General features: G+C 39.8%; 2 protein-coding genes across 2 annotated transcripts in view; one reads left to right on the top strand and one right to left on the bottom strand.

The window, feature by feature from the left end:
• snx17 (sorting nexin 17) overlaps nt 1-2,352 on the top strand; it is a 28,662-nt gene extending 26,310 nt beyond the window's left edge. The window contains exon 15 of the mRNA XM_042390091.1: nt 72-2,352. Within this exon, the coding sequence (XP_042246025.1) occupies nt 72-191 (120 nt within the window). The 3' untranslated portion in view covers nt 192-2,352. The remainder of the gene's footprint in view (nt 1-71) is intronic.
• Nucleotides 2,353-4,054: 1,702 nt separating this feature from the next.
• znf513a (zinc finger protein 513a) lies at nt 4,055-15,227 on the bottom strand. Its single transcript, XM_042391404.1, has 5 exons — nt 14,997-15,227; nt 13,592-13,728; nt 9,655-9,789; nt 6,858-7,628; nt 4,055-6,745 (listed from the first exon to the last, which is right to left on the bottom strand). The coding sequence occupies exons 2-5, from the start codon at nt 13,629-13,631 to the stop codon at nt 5,787-5,789; spliced, it is 1,905 nt and encodes a 634-aa protein (XP_042247338.1). The 5' UTR covers nt 13,632-13,728; nt 14,997-15,227; the 3' UTR covers nt 4,055-5,786.
• Between the last annotated feature and the right edge of the window lie 1,812 nt (nt 15,228-17,039).

Here is a 17,039-nt window from a genome sequence, read left to right as displayed (position 1 = left end):
CATAACCTTAAGCGATTCTGCTAAATCAATGTGTGTCTGGTGTTAAGTATATTATTGATTATTCCATTTAGACCAAGCTGAGCTCGGTGTCCCTCCGAGGGATCAGCGCCTCCAACTCAGCAAATGACATCAGTGGCAACGATTTCCATGGCAACTATGCTTTCGAAGGTATCGGGGACGACGACCTGTAACCCCTGATTCTCTCCCCTCCCCCTCCTCCTTCTCCCCCTCCCCCTCCATCCCTCTGTCAACGACTGGGACGACAAAGATTACAAGCTGAGCTGAGCCGAGCCGAGCGGATCACGCAGGTGTCCGATTCTGCAAGATTGTAGCTTCCTCCTGGAGAAATCGCTGCCTTAAGCTCTCATTTAATCTTTGACGGTGTCCTTTCTTTCAGACTCTAAAAAAGCTCATCTTGATATTTGTGTTTTAGTTACAATCATCCTATCCAAATTGAAACTTTATCCCTATGTTATTTAACTTGTCGCAGCATAAATAGCACATAACGCTACAGGTACATAGGGATGCTTTCTATATGTTACTGTTTCATTCACATGGATTACTGTTTCATCGACAGTATGTGTGAAGTTCTATAATACAGTTAAATTCTTGAGGTACAAAGTAAATTAATATATTATAAACTAAACAGATGAAGAAAACCTGCTAGATCCTGGATTCTTCCCTTGGTGGCTGCATGTTCCTTTCCAACCAGAGAGCCAAATGTTTAGTTAGACCTGGCACTAGTGATTATACAGCAGAGCTGGATGCGGATAGTTCTCAAAATGACCCAGAGTCCAGTGAATGTGTTGAAACTGATCTCGGTCGAGCAATTAAAACTGTAGACTATACAGAGCTTACATATATGGTTGATCAATGTTTGGCTTGGCTATATACCAAAATGTCATGTTTTTATACTGTTAGTGATCCTCTGTGTGTCATGCTGTTAACGTGCCATGTCAGTAAATATCTTAGCAAGATACCAAGTGGTGTCGTCAGCTTAACATTTGAGGCACAGTCACTCGTACTGCCTTCAGAAATAGTCTGATGCCTTAACTTTTACTTTATTGCCTCGTGGGGGGTTACCTTGTCCTTTTAACAAGACGTTGGTTGAAAGTTTCAAATAAAAGTTAGTCGGTGTTAGGATCTTGCAGAACTTGATATAGATGGTTGCTTTGGCCGAGCTGCTTGCACTTGCTGAACCCATCGTTTTTGCACAGTATTACAAGTGGAGATGAATGTTTGAGTGGAAGCTTGAGCATGACTTTAAACATTGTGTGGAGATTTTTCCAGGGGGCTCTGTAAATCCATCTATGATTTTTTTTTTTTTTTTTTTTTAATCAATTTTTTAAGGTTTCTCATAAATGCCAAATTATAGTTTACTAAAGCATTTTGCACAAAATAAGCATAAAAATTATGACAATGTCACTTTTTATATTATGTACATGCAATTAAGTATTCTGAACAGTTACTAATATCTTTATCATCAATAGCTATAGTAATCAAATAGATCAAATGTAATCTAAGTTGTATAGAACAAAAAGTTTAAATGGGCTAACATTTATCATTGTTTACATAATGTTTAGGGGACTTTTTTTTTTAGTTGAAATGGAAAGTGTTTACAAAATTTTTGATCTGATTTTCTCTGTCTAGTTGGTTTTGGGTGAGTGATGGGGAGAATTCTTCGGGGCTTCAGTTCATTGTAATTTGTACATACATCGTGCCAATCATCTCAGAGGATTTAGTCGAAAAGGTGCTTTGGTTAAGTGGCAAGTGTGATCACGATTGCTGGAGTGAACAAAGTTCATGGATTGCAGGCAACAAAATGAACATATCCCGCTCTTTTGTACGACATGACATTCCATTTGCTGTTAGCTTCAGTTATTTCAAAAAACTGTGTTTTGAAGCCTCTAAATGTAAATCAACGATTGCCTATTAACAGCTTTTTTTCTCACTGGTAGCCAGAACTGTAAACAAAAATGTTCTCAACATAGAAGCATCTCGCTCGTTCACTCCTGTGCTTCTTCTTCTGTCTTAAGTTGCATTTAAGTAGTAGTAGAGGGATGTGGACACCAGATTCAAATGTCACCAATTTTTTATTTCTTTATTACTGTCTATACCATGTAAATGGAAGCTGCGAGGTCCTGGGTGTTAGTAAATGTGTAGGTGCCAAATTACACTTTACAGTGCATTTTTTTCCCCATCAGCATCACTGTTAAAGAAAAAGTCAAATTTTATTAAGATGTATTGACTTGTTTCATTCCACAACTTTTCATTTTGATTTTAGTGGTAAGGTCAGTGACAACTGTCTGCTCTGTTTGTCATGATGCTAAAATAAACTCTGAAATTAGGTGATTTTGTGGTTCTCGGTTGTCTCTGTTAATGACTCACTTTGGTCGTGTCATCACTTCTGAGAACTGCACCCACGTTCTTTACCAGCAGCAGCTTTGGGCTTCAGCCATGTTATGTGACAAGACTCTACCTCATTTTGAGCAACCATGATGAGTTGCAGTATTTAAGACATTTTGAAGCAAGACGTTGGTTGAAAGTTTCAAATAAAAATTAGATGGTGTTAGGAGCTGTAAATAATATTAATGATGTCAAAACTCCATTAAACTGCCTCAGTTTCAGGGTCATGGTATTATGCACGCTGGTTCACTGTCATGCAGTCATGGTTTACGAGGACAGTTGAATACAACAGAGCCATTGTTAACCATATTAGTAAAACCTGTGCTTTTCCTATTATGAAAAGTAAAAAATGTCTGCTGTGAAAAAGGTCTGTTAAAACACAAGTGATAGTACATCACCCAAAAGTAATTTTATGTTCCTGTAGAAGATAACTCTCATTTCATAAAGGTATTTGGAACTGAGAAGGATTATATTTAAGCCTGACCAATAGGTCCGGTTATGATATGAGGCTATCAGCTGATATTTTTTTAATATGAGAAACATATAACATAATGCATATAACATTTTCAGAATTGTGACCAAGGTATATGAGCAGGAAGTTTTACGATTAATAAATTAAACTTGTTGCTGCTCTCTGGTGGACAAACTAGTGATGTCAGTTTCTAAATCATCTCTGGTATTTCTGCAATTTCTTGTTTCTTATTGGTCAACCAGTACAGATATAGCTGTGCCAAGCTCATCAAACTGACCAACCTATACGTTCATTTGTTGCCAATGTTACATTCAGTGTCATTACTGTGGCTTAAAACTTATCATTTGGAGTTGCATTTTTGTCTACCTAGTGAATGTGAGTCCAATATTCACACTCTTTTAACTCTCTCCAGCTCCTGAGGGAAATATTTGACTCTTTAGCTGCTAAATGCGACACCATGTTCACCAGGTAGTCGCTAACTGTGGCTGTTTGCTGCTCAGCAGATTTTGTACACTGAGCTTTTTCTCTGAAAATAGCCTGCTGTGGCCAAAAACGACTGTGTGGCCAAAAATGAGAGCAGTGAGAGTGAACCAAAATAGTTAAAGGGCCAGTGTGTAGGATTCACACTGGCCCGCCCTCCAAGCATGTAGTACAATCTACGGTTCCCGCCAAACTTGAGAAAAACACAAAAGGCCCTCTCTAGAGCCAGTATTTGATTTGTCCTTTCTGGGTGGGCTACATGGAAGAGGACCCACACCCTACGTAGATATAAAGGGCTCATTCTAAGGTAACGAAAACACAAGAATTCTTATGTTCAGGTGATTATACGTGAAGGAAAATATACTTATGAATAATGTATTTCATTTCTGCCAATAAATCCCACTAAATCCATCAAGTTGCAGCCGGACAGCTAAACATTGAGCTGAAACTTGCTATAAAGCTGGGAACCCTGTCAAGTGATTAGATAATTATCTATGGGTCTTACCCTATGAGTGACCCCTTCCATATTAGACATGCTCATATGATCCATTGTTATTATAAAAATACTGATTACAGAATTAAGCAATAACAATATGATTCAAGTATCTTGACAAAGCAGAAATTAGAAGTTAAGTATGTACCAATATGTGAAAATGTCTTCAAGATTTAAGAAAAAATGAGAACCAGTCTGATGTCTGACATTCAATGAAATGAATTCCATGTGTTTATTTCGAAATCCTCACTTAAGGCATTTATGAGACACTGCATAAGGACAAAAATGAACACTTGGGGGGGGGGGGGATGTCAGTACTAATCAGTGGGTTCAATGCTCCATTGTATCATGGCAAGTTCGCAACCTGAAAAATACTTCACTTGCATATAATAGTAATTCACAAAGAGAGTAAACGTAAATCACAGTCCCTATTATCTTTCCCATGGTAACTTAATGACACGTCACACATTCAAAATATGAAAACAATTCTATATATTAAAGTATGCACGTCTAGCATGTATTACAGCCACATTAAAAAAATAAAACAAATATTACACACTCACATGCTTACTAATAGTGTCATCTTTTTTTTTTTCAAGTAAAAAAACAAGAGTGGGCTGATTTCACAGTCAATAATAAACAGTAATCAAAGGGAAGCTGATTAAACATAGTCGCCCTCAAAAAGACTCTTCCCAAGAGGAATACATTTAAGATGTATAAATTTAAAGATATGTGAATAGCAAGTTTGTGGGGAAGAAAATCCTTTGAACAACATGCTCATGTAAGATTTATGTCACTCCTGAATTACATATAAAAAGAGATCAACGTTTTTTTTTCCTCCCACAAACTCGTCCTAAACCTTCCAAATGCATCTGTGTGTGTATGAATGTGCTTTTTCTTTAACCATACCACCTAATCAAGACTGCAGAGGGCCTTTAAAATGCAAAACGCATGCATTCTCAGTGTTAAAATAAAACACTTTAGTCTTTCAAATCACACTTTATAATCCTGAGGGGTTTGGCTTAGATGACAATTAAGTTCAAGATATAGGAGATTATTAAATTAGGTTAACACAACCTAATTTACAGATATAGTTTATCAAGTGTAAAACAATTCCAGTACTATTAAAAAGCACTTTGCTAGTAGTACATACATTAGTAAAGAATCTGAAGGCATGCCATTACCAGAGCTTATGCCCCAATGCAAAGAAAGCGCAATATTGGCCCTTACAAGGACCCATCTTCACTTAAAGCTGCACTGTGTGGTCATAACTTATTAAATCTAATTTCATGTTAAAACAACCTCAAGGACAAAACCAGTTCTGAATTAGTATTTACATTCTTGTGAATGCGATAAGAAGGTAGAAACACTGTTTAAAAAAAAAATAAAAACAGTAAAAGAATGTAGCCTGAACCCATGGCACTGACATTTAAAACTTAAAAAAATAAATTAAACAGTCATCCTTAAAAGAAATGAATAACGACACAGTGCAGCTCTAATATTTCAGGCAAATGTGTGCATGAGTTCCATGTATAGAGGAATATTTGGTAAGAAGGGCAAAAAGTTTTCTCTGTCCTTCAATGAGGAACTAGATATGTGTTGTAGAATGACAGGGAAATGTTATAATTAGCCTAATGTGATATAACATACAGGATGAGACAGTAAGAGGACTTTCACTGTCCATTAGAAGACAAACTGAATAGATTCACCCCCCTCACTCGGTTGAGTAAGGTGCCTTACTCGAAAGGCATCAAAATATTCTGAACAGTTGGTTTTTTTCATAACTGTGCGAGATTCTACGAATAAACAATTAGCAGCCTCTGAAGACATCCGACAAAACACTAAAAGACCGACACACACTAAAACAATATAAAGGCTCTGTGAAAAACAAGAAAAAAACGAGTTGCTGGTAGCTTAGTTTTGCTGAGTTATATTTTATACAATCTCAAGTTTGTAGCACGAGTGTATTGTCTGCCCTCCCTCCCTGGGCATATACTGCATATCGACCCCTGCCTCTTTTCTGTGAGTTTGAACTCCAACTCCCATCCCTTTTCCTACATCCTCGTCTTCGTCGTTGCCAGTCATTGGAACTTTGACCCAGCCGTCTGTGGCCAGGCCGTGCTTCTTCTGGTGTCGCTTATAATTGTCCCAGTGGCCGGTGGTGTAGCCGCACTCCTGACACTTGTACGGCTTCTCCCCCGTGTGTCGGAGCATGTGCCGCTTCAGGTTCATGCTCTGGTTGCAGCTGTAGCTGCACACGGCACACTGGAAGGGCTTGGCACCCGAGTGCACGCGCTGGTGGCGCTTCAGGTTGGCCAGGTTCCCGCAGGCGTAATCGCACAAATGGCACTTGTAAGGTTTCTCGCCTGTGTGCACTCTGTGGTGGCGCTTGAGGTTGTCGAAGTGCGCTGACGCGTAGTCGCACTGTGGGCACTTGTACGGTTTCTCGCCGCTGTGAGTTTTCATGTGGCGTGCCAAGTGGTTTGGGTAGTGTGTGAGGAAAGGGCAGGCGGCGCAGGTGTACACCTTGTCGCTACGCTCGCCGGGGCTGTTGGGTGACGACGAGGAGTCTTTAGTCAGCATTTCAAGGGTACACTTGGCACATATCTGGGCTGAGGAGCCGTCCTCGTCCTCCAGGACAATGCCACACAACCGGCAAGTAAACGGAAAAAGTGACGGGGGGAGGACGCCGTCTGCTACGCCCCCTCTGCTCGCCCTGCTGCTGCCGCCGCCGCCTGTGGTCTCCAGTAGAGGTGGAGGCTGGTGGCCGGGAGCTGGGTTAGAGGCTGGTATGGGTGGTGGCGATGCCCCCTTTAAGCCATCAAAGGCTGAAAGATAGTCATTGTTCTGAGCTCCCAAACTCAGATTAGACGATGGCCTTGCAACCTCTGAAACTGAAAAATAGAAGATTGAGTTACTTTATACTAGATTGTTGATTATGATGGCTTCAAATTGAAATAAAAAAGGATTAATATTGGAATGATTTATTAAGGAAATCATACATACCCTTGGCTGAAGCGCCAGGCTCTTCCTCATTGGGTCTTTGCCCCATCACATGCCTCTTCAGGCTATTTTGGCCACCGGTAGGTCGTGGCATGGTGTCCTGTCCCGCCCCTGTAGAGGGCACATGCATGCGCTGGTGCCTCTTGAGGTTGCCAAGGGAACTGCAGGCAAAACTGCAGCTGTCACATTTGTACGGTTTTTCACCAGTGTGAATGCGCAGGTGTCTCTGCAGGTTCACCAGCTGGGCTGAAGCGTAAGTGCACAAGGGGCAGTTAAAGGGCTTCTCTCCGTTGTGTGTCTTCATGTGACGCTTCACATGGTTGGCGTAACGTGAGGAGAAGCCACAGATGTGACATGAGTGCAGTTTGGGCGACTTGTCCTCAGCTATCAGTGCTTTGTCGCCCATCCCGATTCCCACCACGTCACCGTCGAGCTGCGGGTGGGAACCTGAGCGGATCCCGCTGATGCTTCCGTAAGGTGAACAGAAGTCTGTACTTTTGGCTTCCCTGGAGGCTTTGCAGCACCTAAGGCAATAAGGGCCAACCAGGTCTATGCCAGGTCCCAGAGGTTCATCGCGGAGCTGTCCACAGCCCCTGCAGGACAGATAGGGAGGAAAACTGGGCTCAGACTGGGCTGCTCGGCCCTCGTCTTCCCTCCCGTTGTCGGTTGTGCTGCGCGAGTTGTCCGTTTCACTTTCCATGCTGAGCTGGCTGTAGGCAGGGCTCTCCTCATCACCCAGAGGATACACAGAGAAACCAATCTCAGCAGCTACTTCTGTGGACGAGACAAGACAAACAGGAAAAAATGTTTACAAACACTGCACAGATTTTCAGCACAGAAGACCTTCAGAGTCCACTCTCAGTGACAAAAGACCTCGACAAACTAGAGCATATTTCTTTACTACTATTCACTAAACCTACAACATGTCACAATTAGATTTATATGCATCTGCAACTTTCCTCTCTCTGCTGTATTATATATATATAACCTTTATTTAACAGGCTCTCTCAATGAGATCAAGATGAAAGAGAAGAAGTACAGTAAAAGTAAATACAGAGAGAAGACTCACAAAAACATAACAGATGTTCAGCACAGCTGTATGGGCGTCCAAAATGGCTAATATTGAATAAATTAATCTGACATTACAACATAATCACAGGAATAAATATATAAAACAAATGAACGATTTATGATCCGATTTCCACAGTAGAGAGGCTGGAGCCATGTGATTGGATGAGGGGCAAGTGTGCGGAGAATGGTGACACCACCACAGTCACCACAGTCACAAAGGGTGAAATTACACCGAGAAAATTGCCATTATGAGATCAAAACAGAGTCACCAATAAAACCTTAAATCACATTTTATATTACAGAGTTTCACTGAGACTGTTATAACGAGACACAGTTTTAAAAGTGAGACACCTGAAGGCGCAAATCCAGTTCAGAGTATTTTCCAGCAAATCTCTTTAAACTCAAAAGCAAACAAAGAAAACAACCAGCAATATCTCACTGTTCCTGAATGTGCCCTTCTATCTACATCCCCGCTGAGCGAGATAACTTAAGGCCAGAGACAATCTCTCTTCTCAGGAAAAAGAAAAAAAAAAAAAAATCAGATAAGAGTGAATTTCAGAGAAACTAACATCTGATACTCACAGCACGACGAGCAAGGTCAACTGTGTTTTAGCTGTTGTTGTGCCATCTGAGATTTTAAGAAAACAAAAAAAACAAGCTTTTCCCAGAAGATAGAAAGAAAAACTTTTAAGATGACAGCGCTGTCCCGACTTCAGTTGGCGCTCCTGAAGCGACCCGAGTCAGAATCTAACCAACCTTCCTCCTCAGATGCCGAGAGAGGATGTGAGGAAGGCGAGCGTCGAGGCTGCCCTTTTATCCTGCCCCTTGGAAACCCCTCGTGGATGATTACGGTGCCTAATGATAATGATGATGACTGTAATGGTGAGGCTGCTGCTGCTGATGATGATGATAATGATGATGAGGGTAGATGATGATGATGATGATGATGATGATGAGGGGGAAACGATAATGTCGGTGGGGTAGAGGGAGCAGAGGCAGCAGATGATGATGATGATGATGATGATGATGATGATGATGATGATGATGAATAAATGCCCTCTTACAATGGTGTCCTTGATGGTAATGGTCGTATTTTTATGACCCTTATAAAATAATGGTGTCTCTGCTCCTTTCTCTACTTTCCCATTTTTCAGATCACTCTCTCTGGCAGAGAGCTGGGAAATATGAGCTGCTCGTTCCATTTCTCTTACTGTTGCACGGAGGGGCGAGAAACAGAGTCTAAAAAAAAACTGAAACCTTTGAGTCCTCTTTGTATTGCGGTCACTTTTATAAATGAAGCCACCACTACATTTCCCTCATTGGTAAAGCCATTAAAAATCATTTTAATCTCTGATTCATACCACATTTTCATGGTAATGACAGGAAGTGAAAATGAGAGCTTATACAAAACATAATGAGACCATCATTTCATCAAGCAGATGTGGTTCAAACTATGGACTAAATTGAAATGTACTATAAAGGACCAGGCTATGTGAGCCTCTAGTTCCTGTTATTATATAATCAATATATATTTGCCATATGTGGGATAAGATGTCAATAAAATATACTAATACAGCACACTTAGCAGGAAGGGGAGCATGCAACATTTGGAGACAGTGAGACTTGCTACAAGTCAATGGACAGATACAGTACAAATGAAAGTCAAAGGCAGTTTGTGATGATGATAAAAAAAAAAAAAAAAAAAAAAAAAAAAAATTGGCTTACAAACCTGAGAACTTTTCCAGACCTAGAATCTTGCTGTCATGATCAGGATCACCAAACTCAAGGTCTTGTCCGAGGAGGAAGTCTGTGTCTAAGGTGAGGTTTCCTGGAGCTTCTATGGCTACACCATCTTCAGAATCCACTGCGGTCATGAAAAAAAAAGAGAGCCCATCAACAACATTTGACGACTTCTATCACTTCATTACAACTTGTAAGGAGGGTAATTTCTAATTTATGTCCATGTTATTGGCTGACCCTCGAGGCAACGACACACGGAGAGCAGAGAACATAATTTCAGAGTTTCGCAGCAACAGCCAGGATTATTGGCAGCTGGATGGAGATATTATATAAAGGTCATAAATCTTTGGGTTGGGTTAACAAATACTATTTTGTTACAACAATACATGGTGTACTTATACGTAGAAATCATAATCTTGAAATGAGATAATTTATTACAGATGAAGACTGTCTGAACGAGGCTTGTGGTAATGAAATCAAATGACTATTACTTTTTAAGTATGGATGTAGATTTGGAGGATTTCTTGCTTACGTATTGCTGAATTGCATGTGGTGAGATTGTTTTCTCAACTTCTGTTTCTGAATAAACTTTGAACCTCAGTTTTTACGCCAACATGGACAAGAAGCCCTTGAACTGCTCTGAAAGTCTATTTGAAATGTGTTCATCTACAGCTCCATGACAACTGGTCAAACTCCATCTGTTGATAAAGATCGTGTGATACGATCAAAAGCCTCACAAAGTTACTAAAGGGACCTTGTGGTGAGTTTGTTTTCTCAACTGTTGTTTTCCCAAATCCATTTGAAACTCAGCATTAATCACATTTGTTTAATTTACCCTACTATTACGGAGCTAAAGCTAAATAAACTAAAAAGAAGTATGAACTTAAGGCTAGTCAAGTATACAAACATGGGTTGTATAAAATGCAATCAGCTAGTTCCTCTTTAAGTCTGCAAGTGAAAAAATAAAATGCTTCTTTTTTTAACTGTCAGTATAAAAGTAAAACATTTGATCTAATCTGAGCAGGAAATGTAATTTACAGAGTATTAACAGCATTATATTAAAAAAAAAAAAAAAAGACCTGGTAACAGTTGACAGATGGGGCTCTTTTACTGCAGTTACAGCTAATGATGCCTGAAATCCTACGTTGGTCTCTCAAGCTCGATGCAATCCAAACCACTATCACACAGCTGTCACTCTCCTGGAAACTACTTGTAGGCCAAATCAAGGACAACATCCTCAGAACAGCCCCTTTTGGCAAATCCTTGAGTCCTTGCATCATGCTACCATCTACTGGTCGTTTTGGTGTTTGACATAATGAGAGTAATCTATCACAGGAGTCAGATCATTTTAACGGCACTCAAATTAGATGAATAGATGGCTATTTAATAGGTGGAAACAATGACAGTCTTGCTTTGATATGCTGAGCCGAGGGAATGGAAATATTGTACTGATGAGAAAAAAAACCCCCAATATATTAAACATCACTCTTGGATGTATGTTTTTAGGCTTTTCTGCAACAACAAGTAAGGAGTATTGACTGTGTATTGACTCCTTATAGATTAGTCATAGCTTGTTCTTTTTTATGCATAACAGAAATAGTGAATCTAACCCACAACTTGGAGACGTATCATCCTTGTCTAGGAATAATACCTAGCCATGCTGAGAGGTGCATGGTTCCATAATTGACTTAGGACTACATTTTGTTAGCATGCACAGCATTTTTAGCTTATACCTGTAAAAGAAGGTTATGTATAAAGCCACCATGTGGCAACATATCCAGTCATCTCATTCTAAACCGGGCACTGGGACAGCACAGCACCGACCCGCTGGAGGAAATCTCTCTGCCTGCGTGACTGTTTGCGGGAGGAAGAGCTGCTGGCAGTCACGAAATCAACAGAAATCCTCTTTGCATTTCATAGTTCTTTAACTCTCTAGCTGTCTGTTCCTGCAGTTATCAGCTGGTAAAATCTTGTTTCAAAACATTAAATTGCTGTGTAACCGGAGCTCCAGCGGATAAGTTCGGTAACGGTGGAGCTCAGGTTAGACCGTGATTTTACATTTTAAAACAAGGTTTTACCAGCTGATAACTGCAGGAACAGACAGCCAGAGAGTTAAAGAGCTACAGGATGAAGTGCAAAGAGGATTTCTCTTGTTTTTGTGGCTGCCAGCAGCGTTTCCTCCCGCTGACAGTCACAGACAGATTTCAAACAGTTCTGACAGATTTCTTTCAGCAGGTCAGTGCTCCTGTTAGCTCCTGAAGCTAAAACTGTCTTCATGTGAAAATAAACAAAGACAGGTTTATTTAAAAATGACAACTGGCTCCTCTCATAATAATATTAGTATTATCATCCTTATTTTTCTCTGGCCAGGGGATTGTCATTCAGCAACTCCTGTCCTGTAGGTACCAGATTGGCTCAGCCTGCCAAATCGAGAGGGGTCTGTCTGCAGTCTTGCAGACCTACATGACACACCCACTTTACTTCACGACACACCCCTCTGATGTTGTCACTGTAACAATATGCTACATGACACACCCCCCTGACCCCAACCCTAACCATCCCACTGCTCAAACCTAAACCTAACCAAGTGGATGTGTCATGTAGATACTGCCAGTCCACACATAGACCTACTTGGCCAGATCCGCTTGGGGTCCTAGCTGTGTGTTCTGCAGAGTAATGGCGACGTATTTCCTTGTGGTCTTCATTTCTTAACTTACTTTAGTTACATTAGCTTACGTTAACTGGCTAACTGATCTAATTTAACAATATTGTCCTTTACAAAATGCCTGAGTTTTGCTTGTTTGGAGTCAGTGCGTGTCTTGCTATGGAGAATTTATCTGTTTTTCAGGTTTTGGCATACGTCAATGCTACAGCTAAGTGATGTGCTGCCTAAATGTTTTGGGTGGAACTCTTCAGAATTACTTTTCTGCATGTCGGAGTAAGTGGATTATTAAACTATTTTGACAGTAATTGTTTAGGTCATTGCGTATTCTTCTTACAACTGCGTGCACAGAACCGTAAAGTCCATATTGTGATGGTTCGGGACGAGTACATGGTTCTAGGAGAGACTCTTAATCAGGATATTGTATTAAGAAACAGTTGGTAGGAGAATGCTGGAGATACAACTGAGATCTCCTCTATCACGACAGGGAAAACTACTGATTTGTCACAGTTTTGCAGCATTTTGGCCTTACTGAATTCCATTTGTGGGTTGTACATTGAATTTGTTGTTATACTTTTACTAATGAATAATGGGGCAGCCCATGTCCAAGACTGCAGCAGTACATTTATGCCCAGCACAGAATTCAATTTTAGAATTTAAAAAAATAATAAAATATTGTGTACAGATGGGTCACTGTCTACATAAAAAATATTAAACATATTAAAATTCTACATTAAAAATATCCATCTGGGCTTGTATTATTAAAATGTCTTAAATGTTAATATTGGCATTGATATTTGTTCTAATAAATATTTGTCCCAGACTGCAGCAAGACATTTATGCACAGCACCTATATATAAATAATTACATGTAAAGTTTGGCATTTACATTTTATTAGATGTAGATCTCTCCACACAAACAATCACACAATCAAAATTTGCTCATTCAAATGGTAGTCTGAGGCACGAGCGCACAGCATCCGTACACTTTCAAACGTACAACCAATCATAATGTGTAATGTCATTTGTGAACGCAGGACCCTGAGCCGATCTGGCAGGCTGAGACAATCTGGTACCTACATCCCCCCGCCTCCTCCCTCTCAGCCCCTTGCCCACTTTTTAGCATTTTTCAGCATTATGCAGTGGGCAGAGTGAGGCTCAGACCTGCGGGTGAAGTTACACTTTAAAATGTGAAACTTTTCAGTTACTGTATGATGTTACAGTAAAGACATGACTCGTAATGAACAAAATATGTGATCACCTACACTTGACTGGCTGTGGATTCTGTTGTTTTTTTCTTGGCATCTTCCAGTCAGCCTCTCTCTTTTTTGCAGCGTCTTCTTGCAGACTTCCAAAACCATCAGCTCATTCTCATATGTTTGGAAGATATTCTGGAGGATTTCTACAGATGCAAGACAGACAACACACACATCTTTAGATTAGTATCGTAACATCAGACATATACAGACTATTGTAAAACATTACTAGGATGGCACAGCTCATGTTAGTCAAATCTACCAGGGCTGCAACTAAGGATTACTTTCTTTATCGATTAGTCTGCCAATTATTTCCTAAACAAATCGTTCGGTCAATAAAATTTCAGAGAATAGTGAAAAAAATTACCATCGCCATAACCTAACCCACACTAACTTATTCAAGCAGCCTGACAACAATGACAATAGTCTGACAAACAGTCCAGAATCCAAAGAGGTCAATTTTACTATCATAGAAAACCAGCAAATATTCACATTTTAAAAACTGGAAACAGAATTTGTACCATTTTCTATTTGAAAATATGACAAACACTAATTAATTGCAACTATTAACTATTAATCTTCAGTTGAACGGACTAACTGATTAACCGACTGATCATTTCAGCTCCATCTACCCATGAATAGAACATCACACATTTCAGTTACCATTATTAATAGCTGACTGGTAGTTTAATGTGATCAAGTCTCTTCTTGAGCTGAAATACAAAGTGACAAGTCTGAAGTGGACAGTCATGATGAAACCAAAACAAATCCTGTTTCTACATTATTCTGCTTCACGTCTGTGTAACTAACTCAAATGTCAACAATCTTTCACAGTGTTCAGCAGCTGTATAATGTCTGATTGAAGCGTAGCTGTACCATTAACGCCATATTGTTAAGCAGTTCAGTGGATATTTCTTAGAGGTGGCTAAACATTAACTACAGATGTCATTTCAATGTACAAGCTGGACTCGAGCTGGTCTATTTACAACGTGAACGAACGGAAAACACACTTCTATGTAGCAATCAAGCTACTTCAGCAAAATGGCTAACACACATTAGCACCGTTATTGTAATACGAAAGAGAGAGACAGAGAGACAGAGAGAGAGAGAGAGAGAGGAGCCAAGCGAGTCAGCTAACAATTTAATTAAAACGTGTCCACAAAGAGCCTAAAGCAAATGTTGCACCTGTACAACAAGAAATGTCAGCAGGGTTTGGTGAAAATGGTGTTAAATTAACGTTAAACACCCTAATGTGTGGCTAATCCAACCGCCTCCTCATCAGCAAACGTAACATTAGTAACGACAGACAAGTGAATATCAGTAAATATGAGCCACAGCGAACCATGGTAACCTACAGCTAAATTAGCCGAGCAGCTAATGTCAACTTCACTGGTTAGCTTTCGGGCTAACTTACCTAAAAAACGTAAGTATTCCTGTCGATTGTGATGGTTTCTGTCGTCGGTGTGAACCCCATTAGGTGTTAAGTGTTTTTCCTCAAATGTACTGCGTCTGGAGATCCGCCATTTCTTCTTGAGCTGCGGTGACAAAGAAAGGCAATTAATGGTATTTTTCATAACTTAATTGATTTTCTGATTCGACTGTGAGCCAGCAGCAGCAACAACAACGTGGCTTCCGGTCTGGGTCCTTCAGAGTTAAAGCGACAACTACCTCCTCTGGCGCCAGCAGTTATCAATCTCTCCTTTAGTCTGGCTGCCTTATCTAACATTGTTCCTGCAACCTGTTTGTTATTCATGACTCAGAGTTGTCTTTTGATGCTAAAGTGACCAAAGTGTTGCAGTCCTGCTTTGCCCAACTGACACAGCAAACCAAGCTCAAGTCATTCATTTCCTCTGCAGGCTTAGAAAAGGTCATCCATGCTTTTATCTCCTCCAGACTTGACTGTTTCAATGCACTTTATTCTAGTATCAGCAGGTGAAACATCCAAAGACTGCAGTTGATACAAAATGCTGCTGCCAGGCTACTAAGAGAAGCGACATTACACCAATCCTAGCTGTCTTTCACTGGTTACCTGTGACTTTTAGGGTTGATTTTAAGATTTTACTGCTTCTTTTTAAAGCTTTGAATGGTCAGGCTCCTATTTATATCTGTGATTTGCTATGAGCCTGATCACTGCTTGAGATCCTTCAGCAGGGCCCCATTACAGTAATGGGTCCAAAATCTGGACATGTCACTAGAAGTGACCGGGCCTTTGCTGTTAGGGCCCCTCAGCTGCCGGGAGATCTCAGGCAGGCAATTTCAGAGTCTTCTTTTAAATCTCTACTTAAGATTCACCTTTATCTTATGGCTTTTTTCTATACTGATGGTATTTATTGTAAATATATAAATAATTTTATCTTGTTTATATCTTATGTTTTGGATCTTATTTACTTGTTTTATCTGTATTATCCATTATCATCTCTGCTATAACTGGCCTACCACTTAAATTTAGCACAAAACTGCACACATTATACAGTTAAATATGCCTCTTGATTGTTACTTCATTCTTACAGTGTCATTTGATTTCTAGATGTGTGGAAGCAAAAATGTGAATTGTACATTCTTTAATGATAACATTTGTGCAAGATAATGGATGATAATGGATAATGTTTCCATATTTTTTCATTTTTAGTGCCAATAAAGAGTATTTTATCTAAAAATAAATGGGTGCAATAAATATCAACTACATAATGCATTGCAGGGATACAAGGTATAGTAGCAAAGCACCGGTTGCTGGTTGAAGATGTCCAATGTTTACCACAAATAGAAAAACAAGACACCTTTAGGTAGCTTGCTCAAGATAAAATAGGTCACATTCATCAACTTGTCCCTTGGTCTGCCTGGGTCAGTATGACCTTGCAGCTACTGCAGCAAAAGAGAAAGCACATCCTGTTTTTTGTTTTCCAGTTTCAATCACAAAATTTTCTACAATTTCATATGGAAGAGCATTACTGTAGATGGCAACGTACCAAAGCTGATTTTGTCATGCTTTTGCATTCTCAGTTACGTTTTTAATAGAATCTGTTCTAATAGAATCCGAGTTTATTCTGTGTCTTGTTGTTGTTGTTTTTGGGTTTTTTTGTAGTTGATTCCAAAAATAGTTCATATTGTAGAATTGTAGTTTTTACAGTAATTAGTAGAGTTTTATTTAATTGGTGACGATAAAAAGACTAAATTAAAGTGCTGTAAAACTATTTTTTAATAGCCCGAAACCTAAATGCTTTTATTTTGAAGGCCTTGAGAGCATACCAGAAGTTTTATTATTGCCCGCGGGATGCATCTTGATTCTATTGTATTCGCTTCCGTTTAGTTAGGTTTCCGCTTCCGAAAATAATTTCCGGTTGCTGTGCCTCACTGAATCATGGTAGTTGTAGTTCTAATGTCATCACGACTGAAATCTTTTACATCTCTGAGCCTGTGTCTGTTATTTAAACAGAAAACTTTGTCAGTCAAGTAAGGA

Source organism: Thunnus maccoyii, chromosome 17 (genome assembly GCF_910596095.1).
Source record: "Thunnus maccoyii chromosome 17, fThuMac1.1, whole genome shotgun sequence".
NCBI lineage: Eukaryota > Metazoa > Chordata > Actinopteri > Scombriformes > Scombridae > Thunnus > Thunnus maccoyii.
The sequence above is the reverse complement of the archived record's forward strand: the minus strand, read 5'-3'. Positions and strand labels throughout refer to the sequence as shown.